Source organism: Bidens hawaiensis, unplaced genomic scaffold (assembly GCF_021521415.1).
Source record: "Bidens hawaiensis isolate Kalapana, Puna unplaced genomic scaffold, B.hawaiensis_p1.1 tig00041817_1, whole genome shotgun sequence".
Classification (NCBI taxonomy): domain Eukaryota; kingdom Viridiplantae; phylum Streptophyta; class Magnoliopsida; order Asterales; family Asteraceae; genus Bidens; species Bidens hawaiensis.
Window position 1 is genome coordinate 1,971 of NW_027505745.1, and position 21,037 is coordinate 23,007.

At 41.7% G+C, this 21,037-nt stretch overlaps 1 protein-coding gene across 1 annotated transcript; it reads right to left on the reverse strand.

Annotated features, from left to right (window-relative positions):
* Nucleotides 1-212: 212 nt before the first annotated feature.
* On the reverse strand, nucleotides 213-2,899 carry LOC143615080 (uncharacterized). The gene is made up of 4 exons (XM_077088316.1): nucleotides 2,744-2,899; nucleotides 1,980-2,538; nucleotides 1,158-1,884; nucleotides 213-1,038 (listed from the first exon to the last, which is right to left on the reverse strand). The coding sequence occupies exons 1-4, from the start codon at nucleotides 2,897-2,899 to the stop codon at nucleotides 213-215; spliced, it is 2,268 nt and encodes a 755-aa protein (XP_076944431.1).
* Between the last annotated feature and the right edge of the window lie 18,138 nt (nucleotides 2,900-21,037).

Consider the following 21,037-nt stretch of genomic DNA (forward strand, 5'->3'; position numbering starts at 1 on the left):
TTTATTTTTAAGTATTTTTAAATAATTTTTATTATGTTAAAAATATATTATCTTTAAATTATACATTTTATCAAGTTATTTGTATTTAAAATTTGATGATAACACAAACATTTTATTCGTAATTATTCATAATAATACAAAACATTTTATTGATTGTATTGCAAACATTTTACAATTCATCCTAAATAAACTGCCTCTTCAGTTTGCACTCGCTAAGTTTCCCTTATTCGCATATACTCTTTTATACGATCTTCGTACAAAGACCTCCATTCGTGTGCCGCTTCGATGGTGTATCCTTCCCATTGACGTGCCGGTAGCGGCACGGGGAAACTCCCTTCTAATTGTATGTTGAGCCAATGATTATCCACCACATTTAAGACTCCTATTACCGGGATCTGAGATAGTGGTTCCGGACTCATTCTCATTGGGAAGTTACTCTCACTGGAGGTCAGATGGAGATTGATTAAAACACAGTCATACGTCTGAGCCACTACGTGTCTGTGCCATGGTAACTTAAACCACCTACTCTTTTGCTTGAATAAAGCAGACGTTGAGTAGTCTAGTGAATCACGAACCGTGTCATAATTACCGTTTATCTTGTAGTTCAACCTGTGCGTCCACCACGATTTGTTAGTGTCCATCTTATTCCTCATGCTTGCTCTGACCTCCTTCCAGTTCATTTGTCGCATGCCTAAGTCGACAGCGATTGCTCTGAAACCGTAATTACCATCTGGCTTTACATCTTTTATTCCTGAAATGAACGGGTATGCCCAGGTGGGAATGATGTGCCTATAACTTTCTATGATTGGGACCTCCTTTTGGTCACGCAGTAATGGAAAACCAAGGTCGGTTGGAGTCTCTTGCTTTATAGATGAGCGTTTCGGTGGTTTAGGTATCTTAAACCGGGCCTGAGACTGAGACTGTGAACGCGACAACGAATGGGTGGGGGCTTCGGGTGTTGGTTCCCGTGACAGAGAGGGGGCGTAGGAGCTGTGTCTGTGGGGATCAAAAGATGGGGAGGGGGCGTAGGAGCTTTGTCTGTGGGGATCAAATGACGGGGAGGGGGGGCATAGGAGCTGTGTCTATGGGGATCAGTTGACGGGGACGGGGAGTACGACCTGTGTCTGTGGGTATCAGTTGACAGGGACGGGGAGTACGAGCTCTGTCTAGGGGTATCTCTTTTCTTGGCTTGTTGGTTTAGATTTGGACGCCCCCTAGGGTCCTCTCGTTTTTCAGGCTCCTCCTTGTTTGATTTCCCAGGAAGAACAAGCATTATCTTTGAGAATAGACTTTTTTTTTGCATTCGGTTGTTTAGTCCTAGAACTTGTTTTTTCACATCATCCAGTTCCGCTTCATAGACTGGTTCTTCATGTCCAACAGACGCCGGACTGAAATCGAGCTTCCTACAAAAGGGGTCAATGTCTTTTAATGGAATGCGTATATTGTTAATAGTGTACCAGTTAAGCTTACAAGCACACGGCAAGCCCCATGATGTTTGTAACCGGTGGTCGCACTCCGCCCCCGTATCTTGCAATGTGTCAAGTAAGGTCAGCTCTTTGTCAAGTTTAGAGATAGCAAAAAGTGACACCCTGTTATGTAGCTTGTCAAACAAAGTCAACTTATGGTACTTCTTGATCCTAACACGAGAGTCTTCAAGGGTCGCACTGATTTCTTCCATTTGGGAATTCACGACTTCAAGGGAAAACGCCGCAATAAAGTCTAGCGAATTGTTCGGACCCGGAAGGTATCTCTTCAAGTTCGCGTGCTGGCCCTCTACTCTGTTTGTTGTATGCTCGCCGAAGTTTAGTCGGTCGTCAATCCAGCACGACACGAACTTCTCTTTGTAGGGTACCAACCAGTTGTCGCGAATATAATACCAAGCCTCTACAAACAAATAATAAAAAAAAAACATTTTAGCCCATGTACAACTAGAATCTAAAATCATGTGTACATAAAGGACAAAGACTTAACACGTTTGCCGTGTCCAACTAACGTTGCTTCCATTTGACCGCAGTTGTAGTCGTACATAGATTTTGTTGGCGAACCATACAGTACTTTCCACCAGTAATTGAATGATTTAAAGATATCATCCTGGAAAAGACTCTTATGATTTCTCTGTATGTTCTCCATGATGTGCCACCTACAAAGGTTTTTGGTAACATTGGGAAAGACTGTTTCACAGGCATTCATCAAGGCTTGGTCCTTGTCAGTCAGGATGACACGCGGCTCCCTGCAATCGATGAGCATGTCTTTATGGCGTTCCAGGGCCCATGTGAAGTTACACTCTAGCTCCCTAAAGATAACTGCGTGCGCAATAGAGAAAGACTTTGATGTCGACGTCACACCAACAAACTGAACGAACAGCCACTTGTACATGTTGGTGTTGTACGTCATGTCAATCAACAACAATTCTGGGAACGCACGCCACATGGTATACGACTTCTCGTGAAAAAAGAAAACATCCTCCGGCCTATTGGTGAAAGAATTCTCCCATGTGTAAAAGGTAAACCCATGGGTTTGAAGAAAATATTCAAGTACCTATGTTGGGTTTAACAAAAAATTAATAAATATTACAAATATTCTTATTAAACATCATTATTATAATAGATTGATATTATAAATAATATTCTTATTAAATCTTACAGAATATATATATATATTAAAAAAAACAAAACAATATATATTCTGAATAATATATATTAAAAAGACACTTACAAAATAATAATATTCTGAAAACAAGTACCTGCATGGGGGTTTCACCAATTTTATCTTGGTCATCAATAAGCTTCACGACGTTGTATATATCCCTAGTAATAAATTTGTTACCGGGAAACCTTTTTTTTATGGCTAACTTAATTTGAGCAGCCCTCAGACCCTGCCTATGCAACGTCGCAACCATATCAATTTCCTCGTCGGTCAGTTTCCTTAGTGCCGGGTGCCCCTCCTCAAACAAAATAGGTTCGTGGTTGTGCGTCTCGTTGACAACCTCTAGCTTCCAACAACCACCTGGCGCGTTGTACCTCCCGACAAGTTTAAATGGACAACCCCTTTTAATACTCCCGGTATGCCTCACAGTTCCCTTGAGTTTTGGTTCCCCACCTCGATTGCATACAAGTTCAACACTTCTCTCCCTTGAACGTTGGACTGAGATAACACAACCATACTCACGTCCTGTCTTTTTAACCCAATCCACCAACTCAGCATCAGAATCAAAATACTGATATCAAGCAATGTAAATAAAGTAATATTTAGTAACGTGTAGAAAAAGAATAATAATAATTTTTTTTTTAAAAAAAAGGTCATACATTATTAGTTACATATGAAAATGTCGTCTCCCGTATGAAACGATCACCATCATCATCATCATCATCATCATCATCATCAACATCGTCATTGCCTCCTTCGCGGTGAGCCTCTTGAATGCCATCAACGATGTTGCTCGTGACTGGTCTTGACATGTATGGTTGCTCTCCTAAAGGTAACTGGTACGAATTCTGGGTTCCGTAATACGGACCGTCTACATGTAACTGCTGCGAAGACTGACCATAAGACTCCTCGACTCTAGCCTCATATGTATTAGAAGATGTCCTATTATCCTCAGGCCACGAAGGGTGACTACCGCCGTATATGATATACCCCTGATAAAAATTATTTTGGCAAGACAACGTATAATATTTAAAAAATAACTAACCTGTTGTTGTACTATATAAACACACTAAATAACCTGGTCAGGATTTGGTAAGTCGTACTGCTCGATATTTCCATATCCCGGCTCATGGTTCAAGTCGGCAAGTTCATTCAAATCTGGCAAGCCCGACTGCTCCGGCTGATCGTTGTATGCGTAGCCCAACTGCTCGTCGTTCCCGTCACCAAACAAAATATCATATAAATCCATTATATTTTAACAAACACAAAACACAAATATTATAAGTTGGATCGGATCGGCCAATATTATTCATAAAAAACCATCTAGTATGGAGATATGTAGAAAAGGTAGACAGGTGTGACAAAATCAAATTATTGATTTGATCCGCCGCGTATCGGCCGATCAGCCGCGTATCACGTAGGATGCATGACTGATTTGATATGCCGATATTGACTTGTACTCACTAAGCGGCGTATTGGGCGATCAACCGCGTATTTGGTACAAACATAATAAGACAAAAGTTGTTGACATAATAGGACAAAAAGGTGTGATCTGCGACGGATCGGGCGATAAGCCGCGTAGTGGGTGGGTGTTTTCATTTTTGGGTGGTGTCTCTAGTAGGTTAACTATAACACTTATAAAAATTATCGGATTTTTCAGGAATCGTTTGGCATAAACGGGGTATTTATAGGTTAATTATAACACATAAAATGAATTTTTATAAATAAATAGTTAAGTATAAAAATTCTGAAATATTTTTAAAACATTGTACATATTTTACTTTATTTTTAATAGAATTCTCATAATTTATATGTAATTACATAAATAGGTATGATTATTTGAAGATTTAAGTTATGTATGTTTTAACGAACCGGTAGTTTTGTGTTTAACAAACTGACTTGTATGTCAAAACATCAAAATTGGTCAAATATCATAATTTTGGTTGAAGGTGATAAAAATGAACTCTTTCCGATATTTTCGGACAATTCGGGTGGATTGTACGCGTTTTGTATAATCAAACCCGTATTAAAACGGAAACGAACTCTACGATCAATCCAGATACCGAAAATTTAAACTTCTTTTATAAATCAAATCACTATATCAATCTGTATGTTTACTTAAGTTTGTGTGATCTTACCTATTTTCCGAAACGCATAAACGATCAACTTGGCTAGGCACGATAAACGATGCAACAGAGCCAAATCTGGTTTTAAACATTTCATAACGTAGAACGTCACAATCTAAGACTAATAGCATTTTCTGGGCGTAACAGCTATACCCAGACTAGTTATACAGCCCGATTTACTTTAGGGAGTGTACTAGTGTTAACCGTACTATACCGATTATAGGATACGAGCTACTAGTACTAGTGTAACCAGTCAGTACTACGATAAGGTGAGTTTGATGACCCCAATTTTAAACTGTTTTATGAAATTTTGGGGTGGAAAGCGTGTTTACATATACATATATACTTGAAAACTTTGATGATGTGAATTATCTAAGTTCTAACACTTGAAAGCTCCCCAAACAAAAGTGATTAACTTCGTGCCGGTGACGTGTGGATAGTACTATCGGTTTAACAAACCCAACTGACAGGGCCGAGGGGTATGCCGGAACATGTTAACCCAGTTGCACTTTATCATTTAAACTTATTACATTCTGCTATGTTGTGTTAGACATAGTACATACTAGGGGCAAAGTGACTGTTAAATGCCAACGGGAGTGCATGGGCAAGAGTGGCCATGTATTTTAGCTCGTTTCGGTTTCACTTGTGGCTTAGTATAAAAACATCATACACATACATACATACATACTGTGAACTTTATGAACTCGTATATTGATTTTCGTTCGTACTCGTGAAACTTGAAACTCACAACTAGACGTAGTTGACCCGTTTTAACATGATTTTCAGGTGAGCCAAAGTTGGAATGATTGCTACGTGCTCGGTGTTAAAATATGTAGTTGAATCGTTGTAAATAGATGCAAGTACATAGTAATGAATAAGAAGCCAAGAACTGGTTATGTGTTTTTCACTTAGTTTGTAAACTTAGTACCAACCAATGTAATATGATGTAAATTAGTTTGTTGAATTTCTTTATAAGCAATGTGGTTTATACCAGAGTTATCTGTTAAATTCCCGTATTAAGCTTCCGCAACTACCTAGTCGGGGTGTGTAGGTTCCCAGCCGGATCTACACAGGAGTATCTCGTAACACGAGGGTGCGGAATCCCCTATGTATACGATACGAGTGCTAACACGATGAACACATAAGTCTCATGTAAACACACGAATATAAAGGAATACTTGTTATATTGCAAAGACAATAAGCAAAGACCAAACACGTAACACTAGAGTGTCACCAAAACTCAGCCGTCAAGTTACATCAAAAGAGCCGAAGTTAGGGTACTTATAACATGACAAATTCGCCTAACATACTAGGAGAAGTTGTCCTAACTTCGCTAACCACCAAGTTCGCTTAAACAAAAACGCAAACTAAAAAGTTCAACACAATAGGAAGTATAACGATTACAGACACAAATAAACACGAGATAAATGAACTACTGACATCATGCACCAACAGACTCCCCCTTGGTAGTAGCTTCTTATCTCAAACATCTTTCTCGTGTCTTGTAATCCAAAAATCGCGTACCCACCGTCTTCAAGCATGAACGCCCTGTCTTACACAGACAGAGACCTCCCTCTGGTACCTCTTTGCTTGGTCTTTCCACGCAGGAATATAGAAAATCTTCTTATCATTGAAAACCTGCAAATCAGCTTGAGACAAATTAACCAAGTGCATTGGATCATACACTCTCAGGATCTCCTGTTCGTCTTCATCTTCCATCACAGCTTCAGCAGTTTGACAATCAACGTACCACCATTTGAGATCCTTCAACACATCCTAGGGCATAAGCTTCATAGGAACCTCTTTCAAACAACGAATAGGCTTGTACTTCATCACCATCCAGGGCTTGCCATCAGCCCGCATTCCACGTTCCTTATCTTTAATCAACTTCCCCTTTTGGGGCTTCAGAAGCTCAAACTTTTTATCTTTCACACTTTCCTTCAACACGATCTTTCCAACCCATCTCGCAAAGTCATCATCACTTTTATTTATCAATCTCAACCGAGCTAAATCTTTCACTTCACACTCAGGCAAAGTGTTGAGTGATCTCCACGCCTTAGCAAAATATTGAACCCCATCATATCGCTTTATCACAAACAACTTTAACTGTTCATCATATGTCACACCCTCAAAATCCACTAACGGAGTTTTACCGTCAGAGGGTGTGAACTGGCAGGATCGGAATCATTAGTTATAACCAAACCAAAGAAAACGTTTAAATGAAAAATAAGTGCGGAAGCGTAAAACCTTAATTCAAAAGTTGCGTCACGCAGGACGACTTAAAACCAAATGTAAATGTTAAAATTAAGTTTGCAGAGTAAGATGTTTAACAATTAATGCATGCTCCTAAACCGCGCGCCCGCCTCGGCTACCTGAGAATAACATACTAAAAGGGGTCAACACGAGGTTGGTGAGTTCACAAGTTATATAAGATAAATCGTTTAGCGTTTGAGTTCAGCGTTTTCGTTAAGTGTTTTGCGTAACCACGTTACGGCGTTTAAAAGTTTTGCGTAACCACGTTACGGCGTTTAAATGTTTTGCGTAACCACGTTACGGCGTTTAAGTGTGTAACCACGTTACAGCGTTTAAATGTTTTGCGTAACCACGTTACGGCGTTTAAGTGTGTAACCACGTTACAGCGTTTAAATGTTTTGCGTAACCACGTTACGGCGTTTAAGTGTGTAACCACGTTACAGCGTTTAAGTGTTACCAGATAATGTTATGTCAAATTATATATCGATAGGTAGCTAATCTATACAACAAGTATTACTAAGTGGTTCGAGACCGAAGCTGACTGTTTATCAAGTGCCCGTCACCAGGTCAACCCAGACCATGGTAAGTGTTAGCCAAAAATTACACCCACTCAACCTCCAGTTGAGCTTAGCGTCGGGTGGGGTTTGTCAAACCCAGTAGTACTACTCAACAGTGACTCGCTATTCCAAATATTAACCGGTTCGATGCGTGGGACTTCAAGGGTTACGTGCCGCTTAGCCTCTACAAGTGATATATATAATTTATAACAAAATCTTAAATATGTGTTTATCTCAAAAATGCGTTTATCGGAGTATGTTATCTCCCCCAAGTGAAAAACGTTTGAAAACAGTTCAAAGAGCGGGGTAAGTGAACTCACTGTTTGCGAAGAATATTCCAAATTAGATCACCGAGTGATGTGCGTCGTAGAAAACTCTCTAGCGTTCTAAAATAACAAAGAGATTTTCTAAGTATCGGAACGTTTAACGAGTCTCTAGACTCGGCACATAATACCTATGCACGTATCATGTTTCGTGTTTCGTTTGTGAACCGTGTGTGATTTAAACAAGTACAATTGTGATACGATACACGAGTGAGCAATTACTTTCGTGTCATGTATTAATAACATACTTACAAGCAATTATTCCCGTAAGGGCATTTTGGTCAACAAACAAAGACTAACTAACCATTATTCCCCATAAGGGCAATTTGGTCAATTCATGGCAATCAACTAGCAATTATTCCCCGCAAGGGTATTTTGGTCAAAATACCACAATTATATAAAGACTATCATATTTCATGCATTCCTATACAACTCAGCAGCTAGTTTCATTGTGACAGAATTTCTACTTGAAAGATTGTACTATTTCACCGATCATATCATCTCAATTAATTCACCAAAAATTACCACTGAAACATACATGTCTTAGGTTTCCAGAACATATTTTATATTATTTTTATTCCATATAGATTTCTCATAATGATCAAAACACTACAGTAAACTCATATCAGTCAGATTCATGCACAACAGAATGTTATTTGCAATTCCCGGTAAACGAAAAATCCAATAAATGCAAGACCACTTGGGTTTGGTTCCTAACTCAGTGAGTCAACTTCCAGAAGTGGAACCAACCCAATTGGCCTCGTAGTTCATGAGATATAGAATTTACAATATAACCTAACAGCAGGTCTAACAGCTCAGCTTTGCATCACGTTTTTGTAAAATCATAAAAGTATACTTCCACTTATCCAAAAATTACGAATTTATACTTTATAGAAACTAGACTCAACCTAGTTTACTGAAGTACTCACAATCTCAATCAATTTTCACGTTTACACTTCGTTACAGTCAGTTAAACATCGTATATATATTCTGTCCAGAATCTGTTCACATCAAAACTCAACATCATAACAATCTATGAACTATCATGCATCCATATAACCCTCTAGACACCATAACTACTATCCATGCATATAAATCACACCATACATACAAGATTAGGGTTTGTGTTTTAATTCAAATCAAGAACAACAATCAATCATGCAACAACATCAATCTATTATCCAACTAACAACTATCATATTGATCACATACATACATATAATCGGCTGAGTTAGGGTTTACATACAACCCATTAAACATCAAAATTACACAACAAGGAGGTAAGAGATGATCAAGTATACCTTCCTAGCACCTAGTTCTTGGATTAATCTCTTGATTGATGTGTGTGTGTGTGATGAAGGTGGACGGCAGCCGTGGATCAAGAGAGGGAGAGAGAGCCGATTTAGGGTTGTAGGTTAATAATAAGTTAGGGTTTGTTTATTAGTGATGTATTTATAATAATACAAGTTACACTCTAGTCCCTCTTCTTTCCAAGTGTTGTTTTTCTAGAACATTCCATCATACTTGCCCAATAAGTTAACATGACCATAGTTTTATCACATAGCACATAATCCTAACACATAATAATCACATAATTATTGTTTTTACGTTTATCGTTTATTTATCAATCGTTTGCGTCAACTCGTTTGCGTTTCGGTGCAAATCCCGAAAGACTACACATGTAGTAAGTGTTACGCGTCATTTAAACCCTAGTTTAAATGTAATGAAGTGTACGTTATAGATTCAACGATCTTAAAGTTTGAATTGACGGAGTTGAGTTAACGGAGTTAACCTGAAATTGACGATTGTCACATCATTCCCATGTTAAAGAATTTTCGTCCCGAAAATTTGAGTCAAGTCGTGATGAGAGTCTGAAAGAGTAAGAAGAAAAATTTTCAGTTTGTCATATCATCCCCTAGTAAAAAGAAATTTCGTCCCGAAATTTAATTCATACCTTCGGTGATGTTTGACGGTTTACCGGGTTTCGCGGTTTTCGGTGTTTGGTTAGCCCTTCAAAAAGGTGAGGATACTTTTTCATCATTTGATCCTCGCGTTCCCACGTGAACTCCGGTCCACGTCTCGAGTTCCAACGAACCTTAACGATTGGAATTTTGCTGTGTTTGAGTGTTTTGGTTTCCCAATCCAAAACTTCGACTGGTTCCTCAATGAACCGTAACTGTTCATCAACTTGCAGTTCCTCCAAAGGGACTACTTGGGTTTCATCAGATAGGCATTTCTTCAAATTTGATACGTGGAATACATCGTGTACGCCACTGAGTTCTGTTGGTAGGTCCAGTCGGTACGCCACCGGACCAATGCGCTCAGTTATCCGGTACGGACCAACATACCGTGGGTTGAGTTTGTTTCGCTTACCAAAGCGAACTACACCTTTCCAAGGTGAGACTTTGAGTAACACCCGATCGTTCACTTTAAATTCGAGAGGTTTTCGGCGCTTGTCGGCGTAACTCTTTTGGCGATCCCGTGCTGCTGCCATGCGATTTCGGATTTGAACAATCTTTTCCGAGGTTTCGAGTACCAGTTCTGGACCAGTGATTTGGCTGTCACCCACCTCTGCCCAGCAGAGTGGTGATCGACACTTCCGTCCGTACAGCGCTTCAAACGGCGCTGCCTTAATACTTGCGTGGTAGCTGTTATTATACGAAAACTCTACCAAGGGTAAGTGGGGTTCCCAACTTTTTCCGAAATCTAAAACGCATGCACGCAACATATCCTCCAGGGTCTGAATAGTCCGTTCACTTTGCCCATCCGTCTGAGGATGGTATGCTGTACTCATATCGAGACGTGTGCCCAGTGCGCTTTGCAGCGACTTCCAAAAGTGTGAGGTAAAACGAGAATCTCGATCGGAAATGATCGAGACAGGCACTCCGTGTCTAGACACCACTTCTTTCATGTATACTCGAGTCAGTCTTTCCATTTTGTCCGTTTCCTTAATCGCTAGGAAATGTGCCGATTTAGTCAACCGGTCAACGATCACCCAGATGGTATCGCATCCCGTCGGTGTCTTAGGCAAACCCGTAATAAAATCCATTGAGATGTGCTCCCATTTCCACATTGGGAGTTCCGGTTGTTGCAGTAGACCAGATGGTTTCTGGTATTCAATCTTGACTCTGGCACAAGTCAAGCATTTGCTCACGTAGGTGGCAATGTCGGCTTTCATGTTCGGCCACCAGTAAAGTGCCTTTAAATCATGATACATTTTATCTGAGCCAGGGTGGATAGAATATCGGGACTTGTGAGCTTCGTCCATCACTAGAGTTCTCAACTCTCCGTATCGTGGAACCCAAATCCGGTTCTCAAAATATCGGACCCCGTCCGATCTGGTTTCAAGTTGCTTGTTCATGCCCCGCATGAGTTCCGATGGAAGATTTTCATCTTTCAAAGCTTCCAGTTGCGCATCGCGAATCTGATCGGGTAAGCTGGCATGAATCGTAAGTTGCAATGCTCTTACTCGTCTGGGTTTATCTGTTTCTTTTCTGCTGAGGGCGTCGGCCACCACATTGGCCTTGCCCGGGTGGTACTTGATGGCACAATCATAATCTTTGAGCAGCTCGACCCAACGACGCTGTCGCATGTTCAGCTCCTTCTGATCGTAGATATGTTGGAGACTCTTGTGGTCGGTGTAAATGGTAAACTTGGTACCGTACAAGTAATGCCTCCATATCTTAAGAGCAAACACCACAGCTCTGAGTTCCAAATCATGGGTCGTGTAGTTCTTCTCGTGAACCCGTAGTTGTCTAGAGGCGTAGGCTATAACCTTCTCGAGTTGCATCAGCACACAACCGAGACCTTGTATAGATGCGTCACAGTGTACCTCAAAGTTCTCCGTTCCCTCGGGGAGAGCTAAAATAGGGGCGCTACAAAGCTTGGTTTTCAACAGTTGAAAAGCGGTTTCTTGCGCGTCACCCCAGTTGTACTTAGTGCCCTTGTGAGTCAAAGCGGTGAGGGGTTGAGCAATCTTTGAAAATCCCTCGATGAAACGCCGATAGTAGCCGGCCAGTCCTAGGAATTGTCGCACTTCAGTCGGAGTCTTAGGTGCTTCCCAGTTTTTGATGGCCTCTACCTTACCGGGATCGACATGGATACCATTCTCGTTGATCACATGTCCTAAAAAGTGAACCTCGCGAAGCCAAAATTCACATTTCGAGACTTTAGCATACAGTTGTTCCTTCTTCAGTAGTTCCAGAATTATCCTTAAGTGCTCTTCGTGGTCAGTCTCGTTCTTGGAGTAGACAAGAATATCATCGATGAAAACAATCACGAACTTGTCGAGGTACGCCTTGCATACTCGATTCATGAGATCCATAAATACGGCTGGCGCGTTGGTTAGGCCAAAAGGCATAACCGAGAACTCGTAGTGACCATACCGTGTTCTGAAAGCCGTCTTTGAAATATCTTCTTCGCGCACTCTCAACTGGTGGTAACCGGATCGTAGATCGATCTTCGAGTAGTAACTCGATCCCTGAAGCTGGTCAAATAAATCATCAATTCGGGGTAAAGGATAACGGTTCTTGACCGTCACCTTGTTCAACTCCCGGTAGTCGATGCACATCCGAAAAGTCCCGTCTTTCTTTCGGACAAACAAGACAGGGGCTCCCCATGGCGATGAGCTAGGTCGGATAAAACCCTTATCCAACAAATCTTGCAACTGAGTGGACAACTCCTGAAGTTCCGCCGGTGCGAGTCGATACGGGGCTCGTGCTATGGGTGCTGCACCGGGTGTCAACTCGATTTGGAATTCGACTTGACGAATAGGAGGGAGTCCGGGCAAATCCTCCGGGAAAACTTCCGGAAAGTCTCGCACAACCGGTATGTCTTCAATTCGTTTCTCCTCCGCGGGTTTCTCAACAATCTGCGCCAAAATTGCCGGATGACCCTTTCGTAGATACTTCTGTGCTTTCATAAGGGTGATGATGCTGTTGGTCATGCCGCTTCTCTCGCCTCGGACCGAAATGATCTCGCCGGAAGGGGTGGTAATATGGACTATTTTATCATGGCATATAATCTCCGCTCGGTTCTCGGATAACCAGTCCATGCCGACAACGACATCGAAACTACTAAGCGTAAAAGGAATAAGGTCGATGTCAAAAACATGACCTGACAGTTTCAACTTACATCCCGCAAGTATATGAGTTGTTACTACAGTTTTACCATTAGCTAATTCAACAGGAAACTTAGCGTCTAACGGGGTTGGAGTAAGGTCTAAAAGTTGGCTAAAGGCTTTCGACACAAAACTTCTATCAGCTCCAGTGTCAAACAAAATAGAAGCAAAATAATCGTTTACAGGGAACTTACCGGACACCACATGCGGATCATTGCGGGCTTGACCCGATTCAATCACAAACGCTCTTCCTTTGCCATTTCCTCCACCGTTACTGCCACTTCCATTGCCCCCATTGTTGTCATTATGTTTCAGCTTGGGGCAATCCTTCCGGAAATGACCTTCCTGTCCACATTCAAAACATCCCTTAGTCGTCATCGGTTGCTTAGGAGCACCCTTTGCCGCAAGGTCTCCTCTACATTCTTTCGCTTGGTGACCTATCTTTCCGCATCTTTGACACTTGACACGGTCACACTGGCCAACATGATGATAGTTGCACCTGTTGCACTTTGGATACTTCCCAGCATATCCGCTCGAAACCTGCCCGCTACCGTTGTTGTTGGAGTTGTTGTTGTTGTGATTCTGAGTGTTAAAGCTCCGGGTGAACTCGGGTTTACGGTAGTGTTGTTGCGGTGGGAGGTTCGAGGATGAAGATCTGGTGTTGTCGAACTTTCTCTTCCCGCTGTTCGGGTTGCTGTTGTTGTTACTGTTGCTGGCGTGGTCATTACTCGGGTTGTCACGGGCTTTAATAGTCGAACCCCTCGGTGGTAACGCACCCTGGGTCACAGCCTGATCCGACAGTTTGTGAGCCAAACGGATCGCTTGTTGGATCGTGGCTGGTCTGGAAGACGTCACCATACCCTGAATCTGTGGTGCTAACCCATCAATGTACATCTCTATTCTCTTGCTCGGCGGATCCACCATCCGCGGACACATCACTGCCAACTCGTGCGAACGAGTAGTGTAGGCTTCAATCTCTGAACCCACCATTTTCAACGACCAAAACTCCGACTCTAACTTCGAAATTTCTTCCCTCGGACAGTACTCCTCTCGCATCATGTTTTTGAACTCCTCCCAGTTCATCGCGTTAGCCAGTTCCAATCCAAGGATCTGGACGTTCGAATTCCACCAAGTGAGGGCGGAATCCTCAAGTGTCCCAGCAGCGAATTTGACCCTACTGGCAGGGGGACAGTTACACATCTCAAAGGCCGACTCGGCCTTCTCAGCCCAACGCAGGAAGCCTATAGCTCCCTCAGTGCCCTTAAACGTACTGGGCTTGCAGTCACGGTAGTTCTTGAAGGTACACGTTCCATTCGGACCTCCTGTTTGATTCTGAACGTGTGCGGCTAAAGCGGCCGCGACATGGTCATTCAGCAGAGTTTGGAGTTCAGCTGCAGTCATGCTGATGTTACCACGTCCTCGTCCAGCGTTTCTTCCAGCCATTTCCTAGAATCATAGCATAAAGATGTTAAACATGAATTTTTCTTTCATATACAACACACCATACATGTAATGAAAAGATAAGTAAGAAAGAAATAAGAGACAACATCACATCACAACCACACATTAGTCTAAATAAAAATTCATGATTAAAACCATTGTATTCGCTACAAAGTATTTCCAATCAATCCTTAAAATCATAGAAAAATAATAGTTAGGATGGAGACAACCCCTCCATCTAAGTGTCATCATTACTAGATGTCGTCATCTGAGGACACCTCTGAGTGTGCCTCCTCCTCAGCCGGTTCTTCCTCCGGTTCTTCTTCGGGATCTTCCTCGGGATCTTCCTCAGGCTCCTCTTCGGGATCTTCTTCAGGTTCTACTTCAGGCTCTGCCCCAGGCTCGGCCTCAGGCTCTGCCTCAGGGTCGGCTGCGTTCTGAGCAATCTGCATTTGTAGGATATCGCAACGCTCTAACGCTATTTCGGTTCGGGTCCTTGCTTCTTGGAGTTGCTCTTTCAAGTCTATCATTTCGGCTTGCATCTTCATCATAACCTTCGTTTGTTGATCACTAGCCCCTTGCATATCCTTCATTGCCGCCGCCATGCGGGCAATCTCCTCCTTAGTCTCGGTTTCGTCTTTTAACAATCTGGAAACGTTCTCTCTCGTGTAGCGCATGTAACCCACATCACGCTCCAAACATGAAACAACGGCTGCGAGAACTCTCTCTACAGGTTCGGTTATGGGTGGTAGGGTGTTGGGATAAGCAGGGTGGTTCGGGTGTGGCAATGGGGGAACTTGTTCACGGTAGACCATACGTCTGATCATGTTGGGGTACCATTCCCAGCTAACGTCGTTGTCATACAAGCCTCCGGATAGGCGGTACCTCTTCGGTGCAGGAGCTTCGAGTTCCGGGACTACGCGGGGTGGCGAGGCAGTAGGTAACTGCGGTTCCTTCCCGTGAGCATGCGTCATCGAATCGGATGATGATGAGGGTGGCGTCGACATCCCTACAGGTAAGCCGTGTATGCGCGCGCGTATGAGCGAAAGAGGTAAGAGATAAGATTACAAGACTACACAAACCTATGCAGTGCGTATTATTATAACTAATGGGTCGTCGCGGTTATAGTCTAGTATGCATGCAGTTTCTAGTTCGCTATAACCAATGGCTCTGATACCAATCTGTCACACCCTCAAAATCCACTAACGGAGTTTTACCGTCAGAGGGTGTGAAATGGCAGGATCGGAATCATTAGTTATAACCAAACCAAAGAAAACGTTTAAATGAAAAATAAGTGCGGAAGCGTAAAACCTTAATTCAAAAGTTGCGTCACGCAGGACGACTTAAAACCAAATGTAAATGTTAAAATTAAGTTTGCAGAGTAAGATGTTTAACAATTAATGCATGCTCCTAAACCGCGCGCCCGCCTCGGCTACCTGAGAATAACATACTAAAAGGGGTCAACACGAGGTTGGTGAGTTCACAAGTTATATAAGATAAATCGTTTAGCGTTTGAGTTCAGCGTTTTCGTTAAGTGTTTTGCGTAACCACGTTACGGCGTTTAAAAGTTTTGCGTAACCACGTTACGGCGTTTAAATGTTTTGCGTAACCACGTTACGGCGTTTAAGTGTGTAACCACGTTACAGCGTTTAAATGTTTTGCGTAACCACGTTACGGCGTTTAAGTGTGTAACCACGTTACAGCGTTTAAATGTTTTGCGTAACCACGTTACGGCGTTTAAGTGTGTAACCACGTTACAGCGTTTAAGTGTTACCAGATAATGTTATGTCAAATTATATATCGATAGGTAGCTAATCTATACAACAAGTATTACTAAGTGGTTCGAGACCGAAGCTGACTGTTTATCAAGTGCCCGTCACCAGGTCAACCCAGACCATGGTAAGTGTTAGCCAAAAATTACACCCACTCAACCTCCAGTTGAGCTTAGCGTCGGGTGGGGTTTGTCAAACCCAGTAGTACTACTCAACAGTGACTCGCTATTCCAAATATTAACCGGTTCGATGCGTGGGACTTCAAGGGTTACGTGCCGCTTAGCCTCTACAAGTGATATATATAATTTATAACAAAATCTTAAATATGTGTTTATCTCAAAAATGCGTTTATCGGAGTATGTTATCTCCCCCAAGTGAAAAACGTTTGAAAACAGTTCAAAGAGCGGGGTAAGTGAACTCACTGTTTGCGAAGAATATTCCAAATTAGATCACCGAGTGATGTGCGTCGTAGAAAACTCTCTAGCGTTCTAAAATAACAAAGAGATTTTCTAAGTATCGGAACGTTTAACGAGTCTCTAGACTCGGCACATAATACCTATGCACGTATCATGTTTCGTGTTTCGTTTGTGAACCGTGTGTGATTTAAACAAGTACAATTGTGATACGATACACGAGTGAGCAATTACTTTCGTGTCATGTATTAATAACATACTTACAAGCAATTATTCCCGTAAGGGCATTTTGGTCAACAAACAAAGACTAACTAACCATTATTACCCATAAGGGCAATTTGGTCAATTCATGGCAATCAACTAGCAATTATTCCCCGCAAGGGTATTTTGGTCAAAATACCACAATTATATAAAGACTATCATATTTCATGCATTCCTATACAACTCAGCAGCTAGTTTCATTGTGACAGAATTTCTACTTGAAAGATTGTACTATTTCACCGATCATATCATCTCAATTAATTCACCAAAAATCACCACTAAAACATACATGTCTTAGGTTTCCAGAACATATTTTATATTATTTTTATTCCATATAGATTTCTCATAATGATCAAAACACTACAGTAAACTCATATCAGTCAGATTCATGCACAACAGAATGTTATTTGCAATTCCCGGTAAACAAAAAATCCAATAAATGCAAGACCACTTGGGTTTGGTTCCTAACTCAGTGAGTCAACTTCCAGAAGTGGAACCAACCCAATTGGCCTCGTAGTTCATGAGATATAGAATTTACAATATAACCTAACAGCAGGTCTAACAGCTCAGCTTTGCATCACGTTTTTGTAAAATCATAAAAGTATACTTCCACTTATCCAAAAATTACGAATTTATACTTTATAGAAACTAGACTCAACCTAGTTTACTGCAGTACTCACAATCTCAATCAATTTTCACGTTTACACTTCGTTACAGTCAGTTAAACATCGTATATATATTCTGTCCAGAATCTGTTCACATCAAAACTCAACATCATAACAATCTATGAACTATCATGCATCCATATAACCCTCTAGACACCATAACTACTATCCATGCATATAAATCACACCATACATACAAGATTAGGGTTTGTGTTTTAATTCAAATCAAGAACAACAATCAATCATGCAACAACATCAATCTAGTTATCAATCTATTATCCAACTAACAACTATCATATTGATCACATACATACATATAATCGGCTGAGTTAGGGTTTACATACAACCCATTAAACATCAAAATTACACAACAAGGAGGTAAGAGATGATCAAGTATACCTTCCTAGCACCTAGTTCTTGGATTAATCTCTTGATTGATGTGTGTGTGTGTGATGAAGGTGGACGGCAGCCGTGGATCAAGAGAGGGAGAGAGAGCCGATTTAGGGTTGTAGGTTAATAATAAGTTAGGGTTTGTTTATTAGTGATGTATTTATAATAATACAAGTTACACTCTAGTCCCTCTTCTTTCCAAGTGTTGTTTTTCTAGAACATTCCATCATACTTGCCCAATAAGTTAACATGACCATAGTTTTATCACATAGCACATAATCCTAACACATAATAATCACATAATTATTGTTTTTACGTTTATCGTTTATTTATCAATCGTTTGCGTCAACTCGTTTGCGTTTCGGTGCAAATCCCGAAAGACTACACATGTAGTAAGTGTTACGCGTCATTTAAACCCTAGTTTAAATGTAATGAAGTGTACGTTATAGATTCAACGATCTTAAAGTTTGAATTGACGGAGTTGAGTTAACGGAGTTAACCTGAAATTGACGATTGTCACATCATACAACCAGCAAATATCCTTTCTTCGACTCAGCATAACCCTTAATATTGTAACTTTTCTTGAACAACGCGGGTACCACTGGCTTCTTAGTTTTGAAAAACCACTGAGCACAGCCTTCTTTCCACCTAGGCTGCTCCTGCCACTTAGAATCATCCAACACATTTTCATCTTGAACCACATTTTTTTGATCAACACTTGGAATATCATGCTCAACACTATCATCAACTATCTCACCTTCATCTAGCCCACTATCAATCTCTATCTGTTCCCCAATTTTCTCAATCTCACTAACAGTCAACGCATCGTTACCCAACTCATCCTCATCATCAACAACCACTGTCTCATCACCTGCATTGCCCGATGGACCAGCAGACTCCCCTTGAGATGTGGAAGCTCCAATAGATTGTTCAGTTCTTGGCAGCTCACCACCTACATCTTTCGATGCATTAGGATCATCATCTCTGTCCTATCTTTTCTTCGTTCTTAACTCATCACCCTTGCAACTCGATTTTCCCTGAGATGCTAAGAACTGCTTCAGCTGATCAAACAACTTACCATGCTCAACAAGCAGTGCAGTCTGTAGTTGATTCTCTACCACCAGACGATTAATAGCCTGAGTCTGAATAAAATTTACCCTCGCCTGTTCAGCAACCACCCTTTCAAGAGCCGCAATCCTCTCAGAATCAGACAAATTTGGATCAAAGTCAAAGTTCATGTGAGAGGTATCCTGAGTATATGGTGGTGGAATTTCCAAGCTTACAAGAATACTAGAAGTAGGCTGTATAGTAGCAGAGGGTGAAATCGAAACAGACAACCCGGCGGTAGCTACCAACATAGACTCAACAAACATGGCTACCACTTCAGTTGGAGTGAGAGTAGGTGGTGGCAACAAAACAATCTCCGGTGCTGACATCTGGACCATAGATGGAGCTACGCTAGATGGTGAAGATACAGGCACCAAAGGTACACTCGAGGTCATCGGCAATGGAACAGCAGGTAACATAGACATACCAGATAACGACGGCGGGGAATAATGGACAGCCCTTGAACTTTCACCAACTTTTGCCTTCTTTGATCTTCGTACCAAACGATACAAGTCCTCCTCATAATCCGAGTCACTATCATCTGAGTCTTTCTTTCGTTTTCCATGGATTCATTTTTGTCTGGCAAGTACTCGTTATGCTTCAACAACGTCATCAGTGGAGGAATCAGATATAGTTCCTTCAGAATCCTCCACATATGGATCAACCATAGGAACATGTATACCAGAAACATCAACTACTGAGGCTTGAACTTCAGCAGCAGGATCAACCCTTTCCATATCAAAGAAACCTTGCCCTCCAAAGGCAACCTCAAGATCAACTTGTTCTTCAGGAGCTGCAACAGGGTCAACAAGAGGTGCTTGTTGTACCACGGTTGGTGGTTGAACCACAGGAGGTGGTTGAGGGATATCAGCATGTTGCGGTGTTGGATCATTAAATTCATCTTCTGGAGGAGCAACATAATCGGGATTCACTAAATACCCAAACAATGCAGTGTGCCTTGGACGAAGTTCAGGCTTGCTACAAGCACTAGATGACCTACACTGAGCAATGATTCTCTTGCTTTTGGACGAAGTTCAGGCTTGCTACGAGCACTAGATGACCTACACTGAGCAAAGATTCTCTTGCTTATACTTTCAACATAGGAGATAGGACGACGTTGTGGCAGATTAGGAGCAATATGATTGAAAATCATCTATAAGAATCTAGGGTACATCAAGAACCGGTCCCGTGCCAATGCTCGTCGCTGACGATCGATCTCGTAAAATACCATCTGACTGAAATTATAAGGCTTGTTGTAAGTCAGTGCAGCCATTGCAGATTGCATTGTCGCACCCATACCATCTGTACCAGCCTTGCAACCAGACATGCACACAATCATCACATGCATCAGGAAACGCCACTGGTCCAATAGAAACCCCTTTCTCTTTTGAGAATCGTCTAACGGACCTGAATAACCCATACGAAGAAACGCTCCAGTCCTGAAAGAAGCTGAAAACTCAGTAGGATCCTCAGTGGTTTCAACCCCGAACTGTAAGGCTTCCCTAATCTGATTTGCCGAGAACTGTACCACTTGATTGCTCACAGTAGCACGCATCACTGGAGGTTCAACCCGAAAGTCATATTCAACTGTCCTCCAGAAATCTTCAATGTTCGGTAGAGATATCGGTAGAGTAGTTGTAATGGCATGAAAGATACGTGAGCGAATGAGAAACGAAATGATCTCACTAAAGTCATCAGTTCCACGACCATCCAGATCCAAGGTGATATACATGTTGTGACCTGGGAAAAATTGTCTCTTATCATCTCCGCCTTCATCACCACCAGTGCCACCAGCACCTGCCACAGCAGCCATATCTGCACAACAAACGAGCTAAGTTAGACATATGTTTACTCAGGCTGTAACTTTGCTTAGCAAGTGAGTAGCGAAGTTAGCGTGTCGGCGAAGTTGTGATCAATATGTTTAAAGCATCGATGTTATTGAGTTAGCGAAGTTAGAGATAACTT